At 47.9% G+C, this 22,740-nt stretch overlaps 1 protein-coding gene and 1 long non-coding RNA gene across 2 annotated transcripts in view; one reads left to right on the top strand and one right to left on the bottom strand.

Annotated features, from left to right (window-relative positions):
- The first annotated feature begins 512 nt into the window (after positions 1–512).
- Positions 513–22,740, top strand: part of bmpr1ab (bone morphogenetic protein receptor, type IAb) — a 27,625-nt gene continuing 5,397 nt past the window's right edge. Inside the window, exons 1-9 of the mRNA XM_076999731.1 lie at positions 513–819; positions 6,767–6,926; positions 13,057–13,282; positions 20,071–20,242; positions 20,376–20,478; positions 20,571–20,667; positions 20,769–20,865; positions 21,114–21,249; positions 21,541–21,733. Of these exons, the coding sequence (XP_076855846.1) occupies positions 13,216–13,282; positions 20,071–20,242; positions 20,376–20,478; positions 20,571–20,667; positions 20,769–20,865; positions 21,114–21,249; positions 21,541–21,733 (865 nt within the window). The 5' untranslated portion in view covers positions 513–819; positions 6,767–6,926; positions 13,057–13,215. The remainder of the gene's footprint in view (positions 820–6,766; positions 6,927–13,056; positions 13,283–20,070; positions 20,243–20,375; positions 20,479–20,570; positions 20,668–20,768; positions 20,866–21,113; positions 21,250–21,540; positions 21,734–22,740) is intronic.
- LOC143510415 (uncharacterized) lies at positions 2,458–6,292 on the bottom strand. Its single transcript, XR_013129975.1, has 3 exons — positions 6,159–6,292; positions 5,806–5,879; positions 2,458–2,540 (listed from the first exon to the last, which is right to left on the bottom strand). It is a non-coding gene; the product is annotated as an uncharacterized LOC143510415 (long non-coding RNA).

The following is a 22,740-nucleotide window of genomic DNA, read 5'->3' as shown; positions in this document are numbered from 1 at the left end:
TCTATCCATCATAGTTCGGCCTTTCTCAAAGGCCCAGATGTTTATGTTTTCCCATCTTTCCTGCTTCCAACACATCAACTTCAAGAATGAACTGTTCAGTTGCTGCCTAATATATCCCCATCCCTTGATAATTCCCAGATATCAAAATGGCATTCAATATTGAATTACCATCAGTCATTATCATTGAATCAACACTGATTCAATGTTCCTTTGCTATCAGGGATGTCACTGTAATGATTGATATTCACTTCACGTCTCAGTGAGTTTAATATATACATCCCATTTACATTTTAAGAAGTACATCTAGAAGCTTTGGGGAAAATCGATAATTTTTACTGAACACTTGTCTAAAAGAAGAAAGTTAAATATTAGCATATGGTAAAGTCTACAGACAAGGAAAAAAAAGATATACCAGACGCCACAACACCCATGACCGGTTGTACACAAGATGGCGTCTGAAGCACTGGTTTCGGACGAACGCCCCTCCACCCGTCCACTCCTCCGCCTCTCCACTCCTCCTCCCCCCATCCCCTCCCTACTGCCGCCCCTCTCCTTGTGCGGTGAGCGGTGTGGAGGGAGGCGGGCAGCACTGATTGGAGGACTCAATCAGGACTGATCTCGTTCCTCATGAGAGGAATGTGGCTCCAGCACTAGTGAAGGAAAACGGCAGGGACGGAGAACCTGGATAAAACAACACCGACTGCTTAAAACCGCTTTAAACTTCATTTTTGGATTGTAAAGTAATTAATAAGACGACGATTACCGAGTTGGACGATATCTGATTTTAAGGATATTAGTTGGTGTGAATTGACAAAATAGGTAAGTGGGGATTCCGGATGTTTGTTCAATCATTTTCTTTCCGGGAGAAAACTTTGTTACGTTAAAAGTGTGAACCGGGCAATTAAGCCGACGCATTGTCGGAGAAGTTTTTGATGTAAATCGCGAAAGCTCGATTAATATATCTCATAAACGTCGTCATTTGCGTTAAAATCTTCGTGTACGACAATCCGACCGTACAACGCAAGCAACCATATCATTTATAACGTTTAGCCATCTTGCCTTGTTCACCATTATCTCGACTTTTCCAGTGTAATACATTCATATCCGATGTCTGCTGAATCAACGAGTATGCTTCGAGAATAATGTCGAACTATTTGCAATAATGTGCCGTATACTTGGTGTTTTTGTTTGTTTATTTTCTTGTGTTGGTGAAGCAGCGTTCATTAGTCGCTGCTGTGTCGGTGTTCACCAACTTCTAACCTGCAGCGTGGAGAATACTGGCCTGCTGCACACACACTGTCCCTCTTTAGGAGACTCGTTAAGAGTTGTGTGGACTGATGGTTGGTGTTCGTGTAGAGCCCAGTGTCCATCCCAAGCAAGTGGAGGAATAAATGATTGAGGTTATTAACATTAAGGAAGGCCGAGTGCGGTTTGTTTTTCACTTAACGGTGCAACTGCTCGTTTGCGTGTGTTGTCACAAACGCTCACTGGATGCTAAGATGAGTTTCTGCCTTTATAAACATATCTAAATATTCTTTAAAAGAAGAATCAAACATTGGATAAAGAGGCTTTTCTTTTGTTGTGGGCTTTTAGTATCACATGAAGTGAAAATTTGATTGTGAGTGATGTGTCTGTACTTATTGTAAATATGCAAATAAACTGCCAATATTGTGAATTCTACAATGACTAATATACACATTTATCAGGACCATCTCAAACGTATTCTAGAGGCGTTGCAGGCATCTCTATGGATGTGAGTAAGACTTGGATTAGAAAGATTGTTCTTGTCCTTGTCTGCTTGGAACAGAGTTTGTCTTGGTAAATTTGTGTTTTGGACCCCTCTTGCCCACAGACTGTGAACAGACTTCTGATTAGTCCCAAGGGTTGTTGCAAATGGAGTCAGAGATAAATCGCCCAACAAAGAGTGAGGCTGCAATGTCTGTATCTTATCTGTCTGTATTCACTGTAGTACTGGGTCTTTTTGTGCTCTAGGAAAAACAGGAGGAGAGACACACACACACACACACAGAGCGCCTTAGAGTGGGCAGGGTTCGCCTGCTGCCTCAGCAGAGAAACCCTCTTTTCTGTGCCAGTGTTCGGAAACACAAACAGGCTTTAATGCCTATGGTTTATTTTCTGTCTCAATGCAGTGAATATGAATAGACCTATGAGTAAACCCTGGCATTTTGAGTTGCCATTAAAACACAAGCATATGCGTGCACACAAACAGAACTTAAAGGGAAAAATATTTGTGCCAATTTTTTTGTGGTGTGCAATCCTTGCACATCTGTGCCTAATATTAAAATCGGCACGAGTGTGATGAGTGTCAGATATAAAATCCAGTATGTCTGTTTTTTGTCTGTGTGTCTGTGTGTGTGCACAGAGATTAGACTGTGGCTTTGTACCTCTTGCACTGACTTATCTATGACATGTTCTCTTTGTGGTTTTTGTCCTTACCGTGCATGCTCATTCATGACTGTGTGAAACCAACTCCGCCACACATTCAGACCAGTCGTCAGCGGGCAGCCATTGTGTTCGTCCTGAAGAGTAACAGACTTGGTATTAGCAGTGGGAGCGCCTCGGTGAGCTTTCCTGTTAGAACAGGGACTGGGAGAGGGTAAACTTCCCATGCGTGGTTTAGATAACACAAGATTGTTGTTTGTCGAGATATTATGTTTGTTTATTTTGTTTAACAGCTGAGGTTACTTGACATTGCTTAGATGTTAGCGGAAGTGGAATCAGAGCTCGGCCCTTTTCCAACGCTCACATTCACAAATGATGTGAAATGGATTTCTCCCGTGAAGTTCCCCGCGGGGTCTCGTGGTTCTCTGCGTAACACGGCCGCTTGTGCCGTATGTGAATGTACGGGCCTCATACCCTTTGTGTCTGCATTTCACACATGGCCCATTTGCCCTGATGTCAGACCAGAAGGTCAGCTTTGTCTGTCATGCCACAGTTATGGTTTACAAATCCCACTGATCTCATTTCTCCCATGAGAACGCTCGAGCGGTGCTTGAGGCCCGTAGCCCACATTTTTGAGCCACTGCTGATTCTCTTCGGATGCGACTTTATCTCATTCCTACACAGCTGTGACACGGCTCGTTCCTGGTGACCCCTCCTCAGTCCTTCATCCAGCAAATGAATCCTATAATGATCTTTAAGAGGCTCCTGAAGCTGTCGGCCTCTGCCTGAGCAGCTAAAGCGGGAGTGGGAGGAGAGCAGGGAGCCAAATCTAATTTTCTCCCTAAGAGCCAAACCGCCTTTATTTATACATCATTACAGCCATTTTTAAAAAGGAAGAAGTGGTCTGCTCGCTCTGTGGCTGACGTGCGGTGCTCTCTCTGCCTTTGGGCTTTCTCCTGTCCATTAAAGGTGCTTCGGTGTGGAGGGGAGGTGGGGGGGTTCAGGGCTCGGCAGAGGAGGAGACACCGGGAGTCATGTTACTGCTTATCTCTGCCACTCTCTGTTGCTCTATCTCGGCCGGTCGCTTAAGTAAAGCCGCTTGCATTCTTTCTCTAGTCTGGTCAGAGTAAATAAAGGCTATTGTTTTCGAATGTCCATGCTAGAAGGGCTCGGGCAGCGCATTGTTGGCTGTAAGTTGTAACCCGGTGCATCTGCAGGTATTCACAGTAGGCTTTCGGGGTTTTGCTCCTTTTGTGCCTTGCCTGTAATAAGATGTGCCATTGAAAAGCCATGGGAGGGCTAGGGTAATGGCAGTGAATAGAGGCTAAATCCAGCGCCGTGGAGATCCTATCATCCATCGCAGTAATAGCCTACCTGTTTATTTCCCTCTTTACTGCAGAGACCGACGCGCACTTCCTGGCCTGCTGGCTTTTTCTCTCGCTGAATGCTATCGGGAAATCTTAATGAACGTCGAGTCTACAAATGGCTTGTGTTGGACCGGCAACCAAAGAGCGCCTCTTTTCAGAGACTCTTAAATGGAGCACCAAAAGGGAAAGAGAGGGACAAAAGGAGGCAGTAAAACTCAGTATCACTGCTTTGTTTTCACGGTTTTAGATTGCGATTATTCCCAGAGTAGTCTTGCGTGATGTTACATTGTCGTTGCATGGTCGGTACAATGGTTTCTCAAACCTGTTTGATTCGGGATGCCTCTTCATAGTAGCGCAAAAGGTTTTCACATGATCTTTTTCTATGTCTTTTCTATTTCTTTCTTCTCTTCTGTCTAATTGTGCAGTGGTTACACTATTGAGTGTTACTGTCTCTTCACACCTGAATTCTAGTTGAACAATAGGTTTTTCTTTCGTTTTCAATTGACATCATATTTCATGGCCAAATGTCCCTCTGTTCATGCTACTGGGTGGCATTTCAGACACAAGCTATTATTTCCACGCCATTTTTCTTTCTAAAGGTTGCGGAACAAAAGAGTTGTTGTTTTGGGTGAGCTTCACACACACTCACAAACACCCACACACTCACTCACCATCATCCCAGCTGGGACCTCCCTTTGTACAGCTAATTCTGCCCATAGCAGAGTTGCATTCCTGCCCACTGTGCACTCTGGTCAGGTGGGCTACAGGTGGCGGCTGTCTTTTAATATCCAGGCTTGCTTGTGCATAGATTCCCACAAAGATGAGTTTCCTGCCTCATCCCTCAGTGTAGCTGGGTAGTGTAAGCATTGCTCACCCTGTCAGGTCCGAGGTGGGCTCCTGTGCACTCCGCATACTTGTGCCACGTTCACCAAGGATACTTCCATCTCACTACGCTTACCGAACAGAACCCGTGGCTCCGTAAAAGGCCTCAGTTAGCTGTAGCACGGCCAGACATGTCCATGGGAGAGGCAGGCAAACGTTTCTTGGCGATGAACTAAGACCCAGCAAATCGATGTGGAAGGCTTAATCCCATCTCATTAAAGCCTCATGGAACACTAAGGTGACTTTTCGGATTTGGTCCCCAAGTACAGAATCAGTAATCATGTTCAGTTTTGTTTGTGATTTTTCTATATATCTATTTGTTTTGATACTTCTGTAGTTCTTCTTCTGTTTTGATGCTGCCATAGTTTCCTGTGAGGTTGCTGGCACTGTAAGCGCTGCATGACATAATGATTGGTATTTCTTGTTGGATTATTTAATAGTTTTGGTCATCATAATGCATAACCATCTTTATCTGTGCCACATGGGTTAATCATGGGTTTCATACTAGGACGAACATTACAAACCTGTGATGCAGCATCAGTGTGTTAGCTTTTGCGTTTTCACCAAAACGGTTATATCTGTTTGATCTATTATTTAACTTAATGTGTGTAAAAAGAAGGAGGATTTTATACTTTGTCGTATAGTTTGTGCCAGATTGAATAAACCTAACGAAAGTGCGAATATTATGCGTACAATTACCATATGGATGATGGCAGTAAAGGACACTGATGGGTGTTTAGAATCACTGATGTTATTAGACATGTGCAGTGAACACATCCTTTTATAGATGCATAAAACGGGTCCCTTTTTCGGCAGAGAGCAAATGTAGTGACTGTTCTGAAATAGCAGTGCCTCTGTGTACTCTGATATTAGGTTTCTTCATAATGACTGCGTAAGAGCAGATACTATACTTCAAATGGTCTACCGGCACTGCCATGGTAGTGAGCTCGTAGTGCTGGGAGGTCGTTATTCACTTTGATTAACATCCCAGCTCTAGGTCCGTTTGGCCTTATTCACTATTATAAGCCAGGAGGATAAGGGCTGACGTGTTTACCTGCTGACGCGTGTACCTACTGACACATGTACCCATTGGGCTTCCATACACAAATTTGGCAAAGTCGTAGATCAGAAAGCATTTTAAACATGGACTCACCACTTGCAGTATAGTCCTAGAATAGGTTTTGCCGTCTCCAGTTCTAACGGTTGAGCTTGGTGTGTGTCTTTTGACTGTTTAAAAATGAGGGATGAATCATCTGTGGTTGACATCTGACTATGACTATGTCTTCACTTCTCTGAGATAGAAAATCTAAAAGGAGCTGGATCTGCCGCTGGGGCCGCACACTCTTGTGATCACTCTTGTGATCACTCTTGCAACGACATAGCTTTGATATTAGCTTCACTATAGTCAGTGAATAATTCACAGCATAACATTGAGGTCATTTATTATTATTTTTGGTTAATATTAACTTTCCAAAGTTTAGGATCCTGAGAGTCTTTCAGCAATACCTTAAGAGCAGCTTGATGTTCTCGATTCTTCTGATAGCGTGGAGGGAGGCAGGGTGGAGGTTGTGTGCTGGAGAGCCTCGGGCCTCCTGTCCTTCATGTCCCCACACCGGCGCCCCAGTGAACGCACTTGCTTTCTTGCGTCATGGCCGTCCACTACAGCGGGCCAGGGACGGCCGGACACTTTGATCACGTCACCACCGCGTCTGCTCGGCTTCGGTAACGCCTCTGGCATGCCACCTTCTCTCTTCTCTTCTTCTTCATGCATGTCTCTCTCCAATACCCAGTTTGTCCTCAGAAAAGACGTCACAGACAATAGTGTGCATTCCATTAGTGTCAAGGAGATGTTGTTTTCAAGGAGATTATGGTGAGCTTAACCAGTTGGCCCACTGCTGATTTCACTGTCAACATGCTGTGCTCCTTGGCACTTCTCACTTCTACTAAAACAAACAAATAAATCAAATATTTGTTTACATGTTGTACCAAATATACTTGGTATTTAAGTTTGATCATTCAAAGTTTTTTTTTTATTTGTTATTTTTTTTAAGCTGAAGTATGTAAAAACACATGCTTCATGTTTTCTTAAAATACTTTATGGTTTTCTCATGCAGCTCCCCAGTGGAAGAGAGAGTCCGTTGACCACCCTGTCCAGCAGGAGTTGCCTGGAAGTTCCCTCAGCACAGGACGTCTTCACCTTCATCACCCATGAGGCCGCTTGGTCCCTGCCCCCCCTTGGAACAGCATGCCTTACCTCACTGGCTCCCCTGTCAGGTACCCCCCCCCCCCCCCTGCGCTTCTCAATATACAGCTCGACTTTGTAGTCTTTCAGGAGGAACAGTTGCACTCCTGAAAGACCCTCCTATTGAAAGGCCCTCCTGTCCTATTGTATTGTTTCCATACGAGTTTGTTCTATGACTAGGATAAGCTTGGTAATAAATGTCTAACAGTGGATTGGACTTGTGGCCCTCGGTTCCCTGCCGGGGCCCCACGTTGGAGCAGCCATGTCTCGCTCACAATGCGACTGCTAAACTTTTTTCTTTCCTTCTTTTGTGGTTGCGTGCCTTGGAGCTACAGAGGTCCTCTGTTGCATTTCTTGTGCCTGCCGTCCCGAAGGCGGATTAACCCCCTTAACCCTGCGTCTCAGACACAGACGGACCTGGGCAATCAGCGGGTTTCCTGTCGGGTAATTATTAGTGCTTGATTGGGCGGTCAGAGATCAGCCCCGAGCCCTTAGCCAATCCCAAGCCTCCCCAGTCATACGAGGGATGGGTGTTCCCCACGTGCGGAGCAGACACAGCTCGGGGGCGCCCTGGCCCTGCAGCCCCACAGGCGGGCCTGTTCTGCTCAGAATTACCGTGGCTAATTTGCAGGCCCCCGTTTTGATTGGACCTCGGCGAGAGTTTAGATTTGGCTTAGCGGAGTGGATCAATCGGGCCTTTGGAGTGCGGTTTGAGCGAGCCGTGCGGACCGGGGATGTTTACTCGGAGCCCGTGTGATGGCAGTCCGGGGGGAGGGGCTGTTCCACTCAATTGCAGCCACATGTTTGTGGAGGATGTGGAGCTGAACGAGGCCACGTGATCCGACGGACCGAGAAGGGCCCTCGCCTTCCAGCTCGGAAGGTTTCCAGCACGTTCCTGCTTCCTCGTCGGGACTGTGGTCGCGGCACAAACACGTCTTTGCCAAGCTGCTCCGCATTTATGCATTCATAAACCATAGACACGCTTCCACTCACGTCCCACACGTTCACGAATACAACCGCTCTCTTGTGAGCCTGCACACGCGCACACTCGCGCAGACCACACACAGAAAGCCAGATTAGGTGAGGTGATCCCTGCAGTCTACGCGTGGATCAGGTTCAAGCCTTTAAGTACACACACAACCTCACCGTCTTCCTTCTCCAGCAAGATGGTGTCATCTTTTCGTTATTATCGGCCTGCCATTTTGAACGCGCCGGCCGCACAAAGGTGACGGTGTAGCTTCTCTGGGCTCCTCGTCAGAATGAGAGTCGTTGGCCTTATTGCGCCCAGCATCTGGGCTGAGCGTGTCCACGGAGGCGGTGGTGGCGAGGGTGGAGTTTCAGTATAGCGGTGCTGTCGGATGTGGGATCAAACGGACCAGGCGTCGTGTTTGGGCCTTTGAAGAGAATGTGCTGTTGCCATGGGCTATGGCCTGAGATGTATAAAATAGAAAATACATGCCTTCACCCCCCCCCCCCCCCCCGTTACCCCAGTGAGATGGTGCTGGCTTACTGGCTTACTGCAGCCCTGCACCACCTTTATATCACTCTTTGTATGGGGTTTCCCATGTAAAAATGCAAGTTGCCTATGTTTATTTAATTTTATTATCATTTTTACATACAGTCCTTGCATTCCCAGGTACTGGTGCGAAGCCACTGGGCATCCTGTTCAAACTGAGCATGTTTTGAGCGATTGCTTTGACCCCCCCCCGATGCCTCCTGGGGTCAAAGCAGGAAAAGACTTTAGCAGAAGGAGGGTTGGTAGTACAAGATAAGGTCTCTTTATCACATGTTCCCCCTTGGAATGCTGGGGCAGGTGATGGAAAATACACCCCGCCGGGATCAGCCCTGCTCCGTCCTGAAAGTGGGCGGCGCAAATCTCTGCACCACACCAGATCGTATTTACAGAGGGAAAAAAAAACACAACGGCTCCATTTTCTCCATACTATCCCCCCCCCCCCCCCCCCATGATAAGAAAAAAAAGATCTCCATGGCACGTCTCTGCAATCTCTATGGATAAGAGGGAAGAGCATGCTTAAACACTTCGCAGCAGACATCTAGATTTGTAGGCCCGTACAGGAGTGTCTGTGTCGACACCATGTCTCAGCATGGGCACTGTGGAGTGGCAAACTGATCCATCTCTAAGAGGAACACCCCCCCCAACACTCTGGACCCACCTGCACACTGTGTTTTAGTGGACGTGGAATGTTGTCTTTCAGCGTGCAGCTCTTTGCAGAGAGGCTCCGCTATACAATATAACATTCATTAAGCAGCCAGATGGCACGTGTGCCTGCACTCGGGACGGAGGTCCTATGAATGTGCGTGTTGTTTCTCTGCATGCTTTCACAGGTCTGTGTGCATTAGGCTGCGTGACTTGGCACGCACACGTGCACTCCCCTTAAACGGGCCCGCGGATCGTGGCTGATGATTCCCAGGTCCGGAATGGTTGTGTTTGGAGGAAAGGCAGACGTGCGGAGGAATACCTCCGGTTATCGTGTAAGACGAGGAATAAAGTCTTTAGAGACACAGCGCTCCACTAATGATGAGCAGCTGATCCACCGACACTCTGAAACTTCTTTTTCACAAACCGAGTCCACAAAATCCACAGAAGGCTGTATATTAAAGCTGCTTCTAAAGTATGTTCCATATGTATCTGGTTTTTATTTTCTAGCCAGTTGCTCTTTTTTCTCTCTCTCTCCCAAATGGCCAATTGACGCAAGTGTGAAAAAATGTGCTCTAGAATTCTGAGATGCGTTCTGCGTTTTTTGGTGTGGTTTGCTGGCCAGAGGTAGCGCGGCGTCCCTCCCCCGATTCTGCCTGCGATGGCCGCGGAACCGCCGTGTGATTCCTTCAGCCGTGTCCTGCCAGTGGAGCTGCGTGTGGGGGGAGGGGAGGGAGCTGGAATGTGTTGGAGCATGTGAGAGAGCTGAAGCGTGGCTTTATTTTCAGCTGGATGGAGTAATTACAGGCCGTGCTGAGGTTCACCAACCGAGTGCAGTTTCCCAGGATCCAGCGCAGGTCAGATGTGGACGGGGCCCAGGGCGGACGGTGTCGGCTCCACGTGAACACGGCACCTCTGACCGAACCCCCCCTTCCTCCCCTGACCTTCTCTAAACCCTGTGGAGGACAGCGTGTCCCTTGAGCATCTGATGCATTTATGTTCACCGCATCACCAAAAAAAAGAAGCGTAGGGCTGTTAAGGTTAGACAGGGCGGGAGAAGTCACCGCCAAGACACGCTGTCTCCCGGCAGACGGAGGAAACGCCGCTGGGCGTAGGCAGGGTGGAGGCGGAGGAGACAGCCTCCGGAGAGGACCGTCCTGGCAGCTGGAGACCTGCGCACACGCTGAGGTCTGTCTAGACTCCTGGGTCAGCGTGAACTGGGATGGCTTGTCTCCTGCATGAATTAAAAATAAGACAAGACATCCCAAAAGTCAAATGAAACATTGCCTTAGTGACATCGTGCCTAACCGGAGTAAAAAAAGCTTTATGAAGTGAATATTCTTTTTTGTGTGTGTGTGTATATATAATATATATATTATATAGTACTATAACTGTCTAAGGGAATATTTCTACTCTTTCTACTCTTGTTTTCTATCTCTTCTTTTCTTCAACAACTTCTTTGATGTTTCAGTTTTATTAATCTTAAAAGCGACCTTTCTGTCCTTAATGAGTTTCAACAGAGATAGATATTTAACTAAAACTACTGCTACTTGGCAGTGAAATCCTTGAAATATTTATTAGGATGTCATAAACCAGAGACTCCTCACCCCCAACGTCATGGTCCGGTTGTTCCTCTGCTTTTTCACCTTGAGTGTGTCCCCGTCCCTGGAGGGGTGTTTGAACATTTCGATAAGACCCTGATCTAGAGCGAGGACGTGTTCTTGGTGTGAGCATGGCTGAGCTTTCACAGGGGCTGCAGGCAGCCGTGGGTCATGGATGGAAGGAGTAGAAAGATGGAGGAGAGGGGGGGGGGGGTGTAGCAGGAGGCTTGGAAGGGGAGTGCGCTGTATTCTTATGCTAATCCAGCCTGGGATGAGGGGTAGATGCAGTCAAGCAAACAATGTGAGTGGAGCCGGTAAGTCTGCTCTTCATGCTGGCCGCCTTGAGAGGCAGGAGAGGCGCTGGACTGCCTGCAAGGAGAGGCCCCCAGGAGGGGCCAGGGGAAGCATGCCAACACACACACACACACACACACACGTACAGACCGCACTCTCTCACTCGGTCTGTGAGCCAGGCAGCAGGGTCTGCAGTGAAAGGCCTGTGTGGGTGTGTATGTTAATGATCAAGAGTTTGTTAGACTTCCTTCTTCCTCGTGCTGTAGAAACGATGAAGCAGTTTTGCTCCAGCCCCCGCGTGTGTGTCTGCCGTAGGGGTTTGGCTCACGTCCCCTGGCCGCTGAAGGTCTAGTAGGGAGGTCTCGTGGATGATCCGTCGCTGGGGGCCTTGATTGGGTCGCTCCGTTCACTGCTGAGGAGAACCTTACTGTGGTCTTCACTTGTGGTTTTGCTGTAGCTCTGTGTTTGAGTCGCCTGCTTGTAGAAGCTTCTTAAGTGTACTTTGGTAAAAACTACAGAGAGTTGGCTGGAATATTTTGGGAAACTTGTTCTACTGTTTAGCCTTTTATTTACCATAACAAAGACAAATGGGACCATAAAGAAATCCATGTGTATGTGTAACATATATGTATATGTAATTGTGCAAAGATTCCAAAGAAACATGACGTTTTTGGACTTGGATGTTAGATGTGTTCTGCTTTCTTGTTTCATGATATATTCCACAATTCTTGGAATATATCATTGTGTGACCATAACAACTATTTATTTATTTTGCCCACCAAGTAATCGCTTTGTAGTAAAAAACAAAAAAACAAAAAAAAACTTTACATTGCCACACTGTTTCACTCAGACGTCTCACCCTTCACTATCTCACCACATGTTTCACTTATCAGTCGATGGTGCTCAGTTAACCTAGAACTGATTTTTAAAGTCAAGCGTGGTCTTGAACACTCTGATCGAGTGTGTGATTAAGCCCACTTAAAACGTGAAAACTTGTTTTCCTTCAGTCGTCTGTGAGCTAGACTCTTAAAGCTGTTCAGAAATGTTTTTTTTTTTTGCTACCTTGGGGAAAGAATTGCCTCCACTCAATCTTGAGCTCCTCAGATTTCTGTCTCCAGAGCGAATTTTTTTTGTTTTTTTTCCCCTTCTCCCTTTCAAGCTTTGTGTGATTGACGATTGTGGGAATTCCTCCCTGCAACCCCCCCTCCCCTCCCATGCCTCAGTGGTTTGCTATAAGGGGCAGTTATTCTGTATGGTACCCACATTCCCCTCAACCTTCTTCTGTTCTTTCAGCTATTTAAGGGAAACTAATGAGGAGACATCCTATAGAAATGCAGGGAAAGACTTTCTGAGGGACCATGTCACTTAGCTCACTGGAATCTTGACCTTTTTGTTCACGCTTGCTAGGATTACTCCATATTAAGTTGTCCGTCTGCTATTTCTTGCCCCTTAGCTTAGACTGCGTTATTCATATCCAGTTACGCTGGAAAAGGTTTGATCTATTCTGATACCCCACCAAAGGAGGGTTGGTGGCCTTTTTTGCTTTTGTGTCAGTAGCAGTGTTGTCACTTCTGGCTGCGTTTGAAGGCTGTGTGGTGGTGGTGGTGGTGGGGGGGTCCGCCGCAGGGCCCGTGTCTCAGGAAGTGGTTGTGTGGAGCGGAAGTGCTTGTTTACAGATGGAAGTGTGAGCGCTCCCTCACCACCGTCGCCGGCCATGCTGCACACCCTCCACCTTCAAACCAGAGGCCTTCTTTTATTTACTGTAGGACATGTCTGCACATGGAATTACTAGTGCCGTGAAGTTGAATAGGTGGCCAGGTTGTAGTGGCGTACAGCGCACTGGTCTGACCACAGGCCTGTTCCTTAAGGTGTCATGCCCCAGGCTCCCAAAGCTATGTGAGCCTCTCCTTTGTTTCTGCCGTATGGACCCACCGACCACGCGGAGGAGCTTGGACACGTTTTATTAATGCAAGGCTGTACCCTGGCAGGTCAAAGGTCAGGGGGTAAAGCTCCAGTGGAAAATGACAGTCTTCTGTGTAGTCCAAGTCCATGAGGATGCCGCTGTGCTATATTTAATCCGTTAATCCTTCACCTCTCTGTTCTTCGTAGGCTTTTAAACAAGAGAGATTTGTGAATTGGCTTTGAAGTCTTCACCGCTGTCGGCATCGCTGAGAGACTCGTCATCCCACAACTCCACGCTACGCCGCCAGAGCACCCCACAGCCACACCGCCCTGTGATCTACAGCCCCGCGCCACTCGGCTGACATCATGAAGCACTGCGTGGTCTTCCTCGCTCTCTGTGGGGCTTGCTTCCTCCTTGGCCTTCGAGCTGAGGGTAAGATACAGCTACATACCTGCACCACTAAAATACTACCAACTCCTTTCTGTCGCTGCGCTGGGACGTTGTTTTAAATGAGGTGACAGACCTCTGAAATACACAGTTCGGATAGTTTCCTGAGGTTTTTTTTGTTTCTGCTCAGGTAAAAAGGACTTTTTTAGTCACAATTCTGAATTAATTTAAATTTGACAAGCTGAGCAGAGGAAGGTAGAGTTGCCTGTTCAAGGATGATGCATTGATGTTTGATGGGCAGACGGACTGAGACCAGACAGGACCCCCTGCTGTATTCAGTAGTTCTGACTGCATTCAATGGGCAGCCTTTAAAAATCCAGCTTGGTAGTGGTCATGGTAATTCTAGTCAATGGATTTGCAAAGCTTGAATCATTAATTTCATATTTACTGATGCATTTGAGGAAGACCGAATTCATGGATTTTTTTTTCATGACAATCTGTTCATTTTTCCCCACCCAAAAGTTTGACTCCCTTTTTAGTTATTTGTTGGTGTCTGCACAACATCATTGGAAGCCCTTATCAAAATGTAGTGTTCTCCATGGGCCATCAGAAGACATTTTGTGCCCTTATCAAAATGTAGTGTTCACCATGGGCCATCAGAAGACATTTGGTTTCACTATTTAAATAATCCACTTAGTGCATCTCTCATCTCCATGTGTTTAGGTGTGAAAGAACGACTGCTAACACAAAAGGGCCATTTGGAATTTGGGGCTTAGAAAGAGAGAGAGAGAGAGAGAGATCACCAAGCAGAGAGGCTCTGTGTGACTTTCTTCAGTATCATTCTTTGTCATCGATGGAGGGGGCAGGGTTGGAGCTGACAGATATCTGTAGATTTAAGAGTTTGGGCAAAAGTGAACTAGTCCTATTGTATTTCTGCAGATAAGGGGAAATTATCTCTAAAAAGCACTTTAAGGCTGCCATTGTTTGACTAGGCTTTTAAGTCAACTTAGCACCGACAGCAGACTCTCTGTGCCTACTTTAACGCCTCCATTTTGTATATTAAATGTAAATAAAGGATCTGAGCTAATGGAAAGTGGCCTTGTTTTGAATGCAATATGAACCTTTTATGCTTCTCATATCTCTTGGCTTCTGGTATCTCTATAATGCTTTTTTGGTTTTATTAACGGTTCATTTCTCAGATGACCAGACTTCAACTAGCTTTGTTCATTTATTTTATTCAGTAGTTCAGTATTCTGTGGCAGTTAATCATTGATGAAACCAGATAATATTGCCTTTATTTGTTTTGTTTCTGGCTGTTTGTATGTTTGTCTTTTTACCAAAAGTCTACTCTATCTTTGGCTAAAGTTTTTTTTTGAGTCTCAAATGTCTATTCTTGGCTACAGGAAAACCATGAAAGACAGTTTTCTGTACCCAAAAACTAGAATTGTGACCTAATGAGCCTGATGGGAAAAGCAGATTTTATGCAGATTAAATTCTGCTTAGCTTTGAAATTGATTACATAAAGCTCCCAGACTCATTAGTTCTGTTTAAAAAGAACTTTGTTTGATTGCTTGCACCCAGAGTAATAAACAGGCGTTTGGAGTGTGGGAGAGAGCATTAGTCACTGGTTTTTCTGTCTTACTAAGTGTATTGGGGAGGGGTTTTCCCTTGAACGATTGGCTGCAGCTATTTTGGTGGAGTGTTCAGTCCTGTGAGCCGCCTCGAACCCTGTGGCTGCTTCACCGTCGGCCCGAGAGCCGAGTGCTTCCTAAAATACGTCCTCCATGTTGCTATTTGCGTCCTTGCCCTGGTTAGGACTGCAGAAGCAGATGTTGGGAGCGCTACCTTCTCACTGGTGAACGTGGTCAGACCCGTTGAAGCCGAGGGCAGATGCAGGCGCTGCCTCTGTCTGCTAAACGATGCGCAGGAGCCCAGCAAGGCGCCATTTGCCAAATGACCCAGAGTGTCTCGACGTGCGTAAATAAACACCGGCACTCAGCAGACGTTGGGTTTGTGAGTTTAGCCTCACGGAGGACCCGCCGTGGCTCGAGGAGGTTCTGTAAAGCAAGCTGACCCCACGTAGGCTCAATTTCTGTGGACTATGTAATAGCCTGGCCATATTAAGTCTCTATATCTTCCAGTCACTGTTTTACTATGTCAGTATCCACTTTAGTGTGGTTTTGTTAAGCTCAGGGTTAATGAAGCACAGAAAGACTTTGCTTTGATTTCTATTTCAAAAGGCTTTACGAGCCGTTTTGACTGGATTGAGTAGTCATCTTTCGTTTCCTGCTTCTCCAGCATGTCCAATGCTACTTTGGCCATTATAGGCCCAAGTGCTTTATCTGATGTACCTCAGAAAATACCAGAACAATGGAAAATAACATCTTGATATTTCCTATGATCAATCTTCAGCCACATATTATCATTATTTCAATTCCAACATTAAGCATGCAAATTTTAGATGGTCAAACTGACCACACTGGCCATTCAAATAGATTATGCAGTTCAGGTTGTTCCATGTTCCATGGCCACATGTTGTTGTGTGGACATGGTGTGAATCACCGTTGTATTCTTTCTCATGTCAGGCCCTGGTTTACTATGGCTGAATCTGTGTCCTAATGGACTGGTTGGTGGATTGGTTTTAGCGGTTGAGTGTGGTGTTAACGTAGTTGTCGTCGCGAGCCCCTAACCTCCACAAACCCCGCCCCTGCTCTCTGCTCCTGCTGTGACACAGCCGCCCAGGCACTACTACAGGAAACTTGTTGACTCTATTGTTGGTGATCCGAGTTTCCCCAACACTTCAACCGTTTCCTGTATTATGCTGCCCGATGGTCATTACTGTGAACTAAACACCATAAATACTCGCGTCTTCCGGAAACCAATTTCAAAAGGGATAGAAATTGAGCAACTGAAGCCAAGTGCTGCGTGTGCTTGTCAGGATGTACGTTTGTGTGTCTGGAAGTGTGTGGGGATAGTGGTGTATATGTATATACTTGTGTATGTGTGTTTTGTATGTCAGTACATGTGATTGGACTACAGGTGTCCTTTCTTGGTACCTGTAGTCCTGGACTGTGTGGGAACTTTGTCAATGTGTGGTATGAATTGCAACATTTTTATTTATTTATTTTTTCTCTTTCTCTTTTTCTCTTCAGGGTTGTTTTTTAATGTAGACTGAAATATTCCTCTGACTTATGCCGGAGATATTTTGTATGTTCCTGCTGGACAGAATGAACTCTCAGTTGATCATAGACACTGATAGACTTGGCTAAGTTATTGCATCATTTCCTGTTTCAGCATTCCTGTAGCTCCGTGACACTTCACACAGGGCCTCAGCTGCTTTGCATGTAAGATTTATTTTCACCTTTCTGAAGTCAGTGTTTGTTCTGCGGTGTCCATCCTGTTCATTCGGTGGAGATTTGGTGTTGTAGTTTGCTGTTGGTGATATTTTGTTTGATCGTTATACTGCACGCTGTGGTTATGTGTGGGGTTGTCGCAACGACATGTTTCCCCGACAACGGTGATAAGCCAGCTGGCATATCCTGTTTACCAAGGTGCGAAGTTTCCACGCCTCCGTGTCTGCATTCTCAGCGTTTCCCTTTCACCTCCTGCTCTCCAAGCGCTCACGGGCTCTGCGCTGAACCCAGAGTGTGTTGCCCTTCCTCTTTAACGGGGTTAAACCCCAGATGTGAGAGGGAGCAGAGAGAGAGAGAGCGCCAAGGTGGCCAGAGAGGGGGGGATGGTGAAAGAGGGAGAGGGAGAAAGTTAGGGGGAGAGAGAGCGATGTCAGCCTCCATCAGCGACGTCTGAGTCTTTTTTTTACGCCGCTGCCGTGGAAGCTTCAGCATAACTAAAAGTCTCGTGCGCAGATCCCACCGCCCCGCCGTAGGGTCGTCCTCACGCCGTCTCCCTCACGCCCGGGCAGGAGCGGGCGCGCTGTCCCTTTAAGAGGCGGGGCGTGGTGGAGAGCCCAGCGGCCTGCAGTCTGGCAGCGTGCGGTCGGAGGGCCTCATTACTGCCTGCGCACTGCCAGACCTCAGACTCCAGTGCGACGGACAGCCAGAATGAAGCACACATGTGGGAGAGGGGAGGGCGCTGTGCCTCACGGGCTGCCCCTGCTGCCGGGGTAACCCGAGCCGCCGAGCTCCCTCAGAGGAGCGCTGCTCCACACGCCGCCCGTCTTCCCACTCAGACGCTCCTGCGTGTGCGCCAACATGGACGCCCGCCGTCTCGTTCTCTTCTAGGCCTCCCGAGCTTTTTCTAAGCCTCGTTCTCCCGAGCCAACAAAACTTTATTTTTCCAGTAATATGTGAATGTGGCGGTGAAGGCGTGAGGAAGGCGTTGAGACGGACTGGCCTTGCCCTCACAGGCCCGTATGAAGGAGGTCTAGGTGCCTCACAGCTCACGTTCCTGCCCCAAGTTAACTGGCCTGGAGAGGAGGAGAAAAGTAAGACTGCAGTGTGGACTCACACCTCACAGGAGCGCTTTTTCAAATTTTTTTCAATTTTTTTTTTTTGTTTTTTGTTAAGCAGTGTTTATGTTACTGGCTTCCTCCACCATTATGGGTTCGGACCCTGTTTGACAATGTCGGCGCCTGGCCTCAACTGTGAGGTGATCAAAGATCTGAAATTAAACGCATTCCCCCCTGTGTATTTTACGCTCAGCTTACTGGAGGGGCCATGGGACTCTTTTTCCTCAACAGCTTCAAATGAATGTTTCTCAACTGCAAAAAAATAAAAAATATATGACGCATACAAGAGATTTAGATCACTGCCACATGCACATGTCTGGAGTCACTCTGGAATGCCAGAAGGTGAAGAAAAGCAAGGTGTGTGTGTGTGTGTGTGTGTGTGTGGTGTGTGTGTGTGTGTGGTGTGTGTGTGTGTGTGTGTGTGTGTGTGTGTGTGTGTGTGTGTGTGTGTGTGTGTGTGTGTGTGTGTGAGAGCGAGTAGGGGCCAGCCACACCACTATTCGGTTGCCGACCCAGTGCTCTGTAATTCAGACACGCTGATGAAGGAACCTTTCACTTTTCTCTCCAAATCTTTTTCTTCTATTTTTCCTCAGTTTCTAAGAAGAACTAGGTAGAACATGTTCTAATGATGTGATTCAAGCAGCCAGTAGAAACACACAGAGCTGGAGGGCGTCCAGGCCGTGTTGTCTCTGTGGACGACAGGCGTCATGGCACCAGGACTCTGCAGCCTGATTGATTTCTGGAACATAAGATGCTGAGTGTAGTGGAGATGGGAGACTGTGGGACACACGGGTCATTTCCTATTTATCAGTGCGGCTTTGCTCACCCTCTACATGTTTTTATTATCTCTCTGTATCTCTGTCTCACTCTCACACTCGCACTTTCTCCAACACAAGGCATCATGTGTGTGTGCCTCTGCCCACATGTTTGGGACACTGGGCCTTCAGTCCAAAGCTTCCACCGATATCAGCAGTGACGTGATGAAATTTTCTCTATACCACGTGTCTTTTATTTGTAACTGAATAATATTTATTGCACCAACAGAGCAAGGGTCTGTGTTGATTACAGTAGGTGTGCAAACAGAACGTCTCACTCCCATGACTTGTGTGTAGACACACTCACACTCTTTCACTCTCTCTCTCAGTCACTCTCTCTCTCTCTCACACATATCACCATGTGGAAGCCTTGCTATTTCTCGGGCTCATATCAGTGCTCTGATTTCAAACGTGTTGTGCCGCTGACTCCAGCACTGGATAACAGGCTGGGAGACTCCGCCCAGGCTGCTGGGAGACTCCGCCCAGGCTGCTGGGAGACTCCGCCCATGCTGGAGGTGTTAATGCACATTTCCAGCCGCCTCCATCTCCATCGTCTCCACCCTCAACTTCCGCTTTGTGGTCTTCCTGCGGTGCGTGTGCGGGGGTTCACGCGTGTAGGCTCGTGTGAGGGCGCAGGGGAGCGTGATATGTGGAATGCGGCGTTGGGCTGAACACCAGCACGGGCTCTGCCGCCGCAGGGCTTGTTTTGACGCAGCTCGGGCCTCCGGCGGGCCTGTCTGGACCTGCAGGCGGGACTGAGGAGCCTGGCTGCTCAACACTGGAGCCTTTGTGCCTGGGAAGTACGCGCCCCGTCTGGGTCGCACGCACGCACGCTCGCACCCACGCAGGTCGGGTTACGCTGCTCAGACAGCCATGTTTGTTCCTCCCCTTTGTTCCTGTTTGGGTCTTTATCTCCGTGTGGCACTCACGGTCGGCGGGTTTGTTTTGGTCATGCTGTGCCGCCTGCCGTGGATGTGAGTGAGATGCTTTGTGCGATTTATTTTATTTTGTGGTGCTGTAATAGAGAACACGCGTCACTGTTTAGAGGGATATGGGTGTCGTCTCCTCACTGTTGTTGTACTGAAATGAAAGTTTTATGGCCGAGTGCCTCTTGGCTGGCCGATTTGAATATGTCTGATTATGGACTTTCATATTCTCAACCACTGGTTTATTTGGATTCGCTCCTTTTGGATTTTGTCCTGTGTTAGCTGGTTAGGACTTGCAAGAGCTTACAACAAAAATGGTGAATACATTAGTTTATTTGCTTGGGTGTTTATTTCCAAATGGAAGATCCATCACAGAAATTGAATGTATATCTGCTTTAACACCCCACTTCCTTCCTAATGCAGAGTACAGACTCTCTTACCACACATTACCATAATGCACACAATACTACTCTATCAGAAGATAGACTACTCTAACAGACTGCAGACTAACACAGACTACAGCATTACACATAAAAAAAACCACAACCTGAACAACTTTTGTATTCCAACATTTTGAGTTCCTCCACACCTTTCAGAGCGTGTAATTGTCCGGTTGGTCTCCAGGTGGACAGAACCCAGACTACATGTTGCAGGGCACGGGGGTCAAGCACGGCTCGGAGGCCAGACGCTCGCCAGCCGCCGACGGCTCCACCGTGGCCCCCGAGGACGCGGCGCGCTTCCTCACCTGCTACTGCCTGGGCCACTGCCCCGACGACGCCATCAACAACACCTGCAAGTGAGTGGACCGCTCACGGGCCTCCACCCACCACCCCGCACGGCCTGGCCTCACCGCTCAGGGCCACAGTGTGTGGTTAACTCGTAACTGTGGCATGTGAATGATGATTGTGTGTGTGTGTGTGTGTGTACAGGACCAACGGGCAGTGCTTTGCCATCGTCGAACTGGACGAGCACGGAGAGGCTGTCCTCACGTCTGGCTGCGTGAAATACGAAGGCTCCCACTTCCAGTGCAAGGTAAGTGCGACCCGCCCGTTTGTCCGACTGGGCGGGGTGGGGGTTTACACTGACCGCCTGTGGATGTTGAATGCCCCGTTGTGTTCGGTCAGGACTCGGCCAAAGCCCAGCCGAGGCGGACCATCGAGTGCTGCTCCACGGACTTCTGCAACCAAGACCTGCAGCCCACGCTGCCCCCTGCTGCCCCCGGTGAGTGCGTGGCCTCCCGGCCCGGCCCGCAGAACCACCCACGGCCGCTCCGCACGTCGTCCCGCTGTGCTAAAGCCGCCTGTGCCTCTGTCCCCTCACAGACGAGTGGTTCGTGAGCGCCCATTGGCTCGCCTTCCTCATCTCCATGACAGTGTGCTGCTTCGCTCTCATCGCAGTCACTATTGTGTGTTACTACAGGTGAGCAAATGGCTTTTTGAAACATAGCTGAGCGCGCCGATAAAGTCACAGCCTTTTAGAGGCTTCCAGACACACCCAGCGAAGGCACACAAGGCCGACCGACCGTAAAAACGATAGCGGCACGAGTTCAAAAAGAGCACGTGTGGGACCGTGTGAGATAAGGAACGGCAGGCGTCATCGCCGAAGGCCTCGGTCAAAGGCGGGGTGGTTCCACGCCGCGCTCTGATTACCTTCGTGTGTTTGCTCAGGTATAAGCTGCAGACGGAGCGGAGACGCTACCACCGAGACCTGGAGCAGGACGAGGCCTTCATCCCCGCTGGAGAGTCCCTCAAAGACCTCATCAGCCAGTCCAGCACAGGCTCGGGCTCAGGGCTCCCCCTGCTGGTAGGAAGCTCATCATGCTTTTCATTGTGTTTTCGGCTGCTTTTTTACTGTTTTTGTCCTTCGTACTGTTTTTCATGATTTAAGCATTCAGTGAAACAAAGTCTTTAGGCATTTACCACCCTAAAAAATGATTTCACTATTTTATTTTACCCTTGCAGTATGTGTAGTTTGTGAGTTTTAGCTAAACAGTTTCATGATCTTTTATTTCGGGCGTCCAGCTTAAGTCTGGTCCGTTTGCCCCAGCGTATCTGAGGGCCCCACTGTAGCCGAACGTTCCCGCCCTGTTCCCAGGTCCAGCGCACGATCGCTAAGCAGATCCAGATGGTGCGTCAGATCGGGAAGGGCCGCTATGGCGAGGTGTGGCTGGGCCGTTGGAGGGGGGAGAAAGTGGCGGTGAAGGTGTTCTTCACCCGTGAGGAGGCCAGCTGGTTCCGTGAGACCGAGATCTACCAGACTGTCTTGATGAGACATGAGAACATCTTGGGTAAGGCCTGTGCCTTCAAACCTGTCTGACACTCTTCATTATTTGGCTAGAACCCTCCGCATGCTGTTAAATCAGAGATTCCCAATCAGGAGCAGAACTAAAAACTCAGAACTCTTGTTATGTGCTTGTGCGTTGTGCGTTTTTATACGTGTTGTGTTTGTGTGTGACTGAAGGCCCAGTGCTTGTGCGTTGTGCGTTTTTATACGTGTTGTGTTTGTGCGTGACTGAAGGCCCAGTGCTTGTGCGTTGTGCGTTTTTATATGTGTTGTGTTTGTGTGTGACTGAAGGCCCAGTGCTTGTGCGTTGTGCGTTTTTATATGTATTGTGTTTGTGTGTGACTGAAGGCCCAGTGCTTGTGCGTTGTGCGTTTTTATACGTGTTGTGTTTGTGTGTGACTGAAGGCCCAGTGCTTGTGCGTTGTGCGTTTTTATACGTGTTGTGTTTGTGTGTGACTGAAGGCCCAGTGCTTGTGCGTTGTGCGTTTTTATATGTGTTGTGTTTGTGTGTGACTGAAGGCCCAGTGCTTGTGCGTTGTGCGTTTTTATATGTGTTGTGTTTGTGTGTGACTGAAGGCCCAGTGCTTGTGCGTTGTGCGTTTTTATATGTGTTGTGTTTGTGTGTGACTGAAGGCCCAGTGCTTGTGCGTTGTGCGTTTTTATATGTGTTGTGTTTGTGTGTGACTGAAGGCCCAGTGCTTGTGCGTTGTGCGTTTTTATACGTGTTGTGTTTGTGTGTGACTGAAGGCCCAGTGCTTGTGCGTTGTGCGTTTTTATACGTGTTGTGTTTGTGTGTGACTGAAGGCCCAGTGCTTGTGCGTTGTGCGTTTTTATACGTGTTGTGTTTGTGTGTGACTGAAGGCCCAGTGCTTGTGCGTTGTGCGTTTTTATACGTGTTGTGTTTGTGTGTGACTGAAGGCCCAGTGCTTGTGCGTTGTGCGTTTTTATATGTGTTGTGTTTGTGTGTGACTGAAGGCCCAGTGCTTGTGCGTTGTGCGTTTTTATATGTGT

The sequence above is a fragment of the Brachyhypopomus gauderio genome, chromosome 3, assembly GCF_052324685.1.
Source record: "Brachyhypopomus gauderio isolate BG-103 chromosome 3, BGAUD_0.2, whole genome shotgun sequence".
In the NCBI taxonomy this organism is placed as follows: domain Eukaryota; kingdom Metazoa; phylum Chordata; class Actinopteri; order Gymnotiformes; family Hypopomidae; genus Brachyhypopomus; species Brachyhypopomus gauderio.
This window is presented reverse-complemented; position numbering and strand designations above follow the sequence as displayed.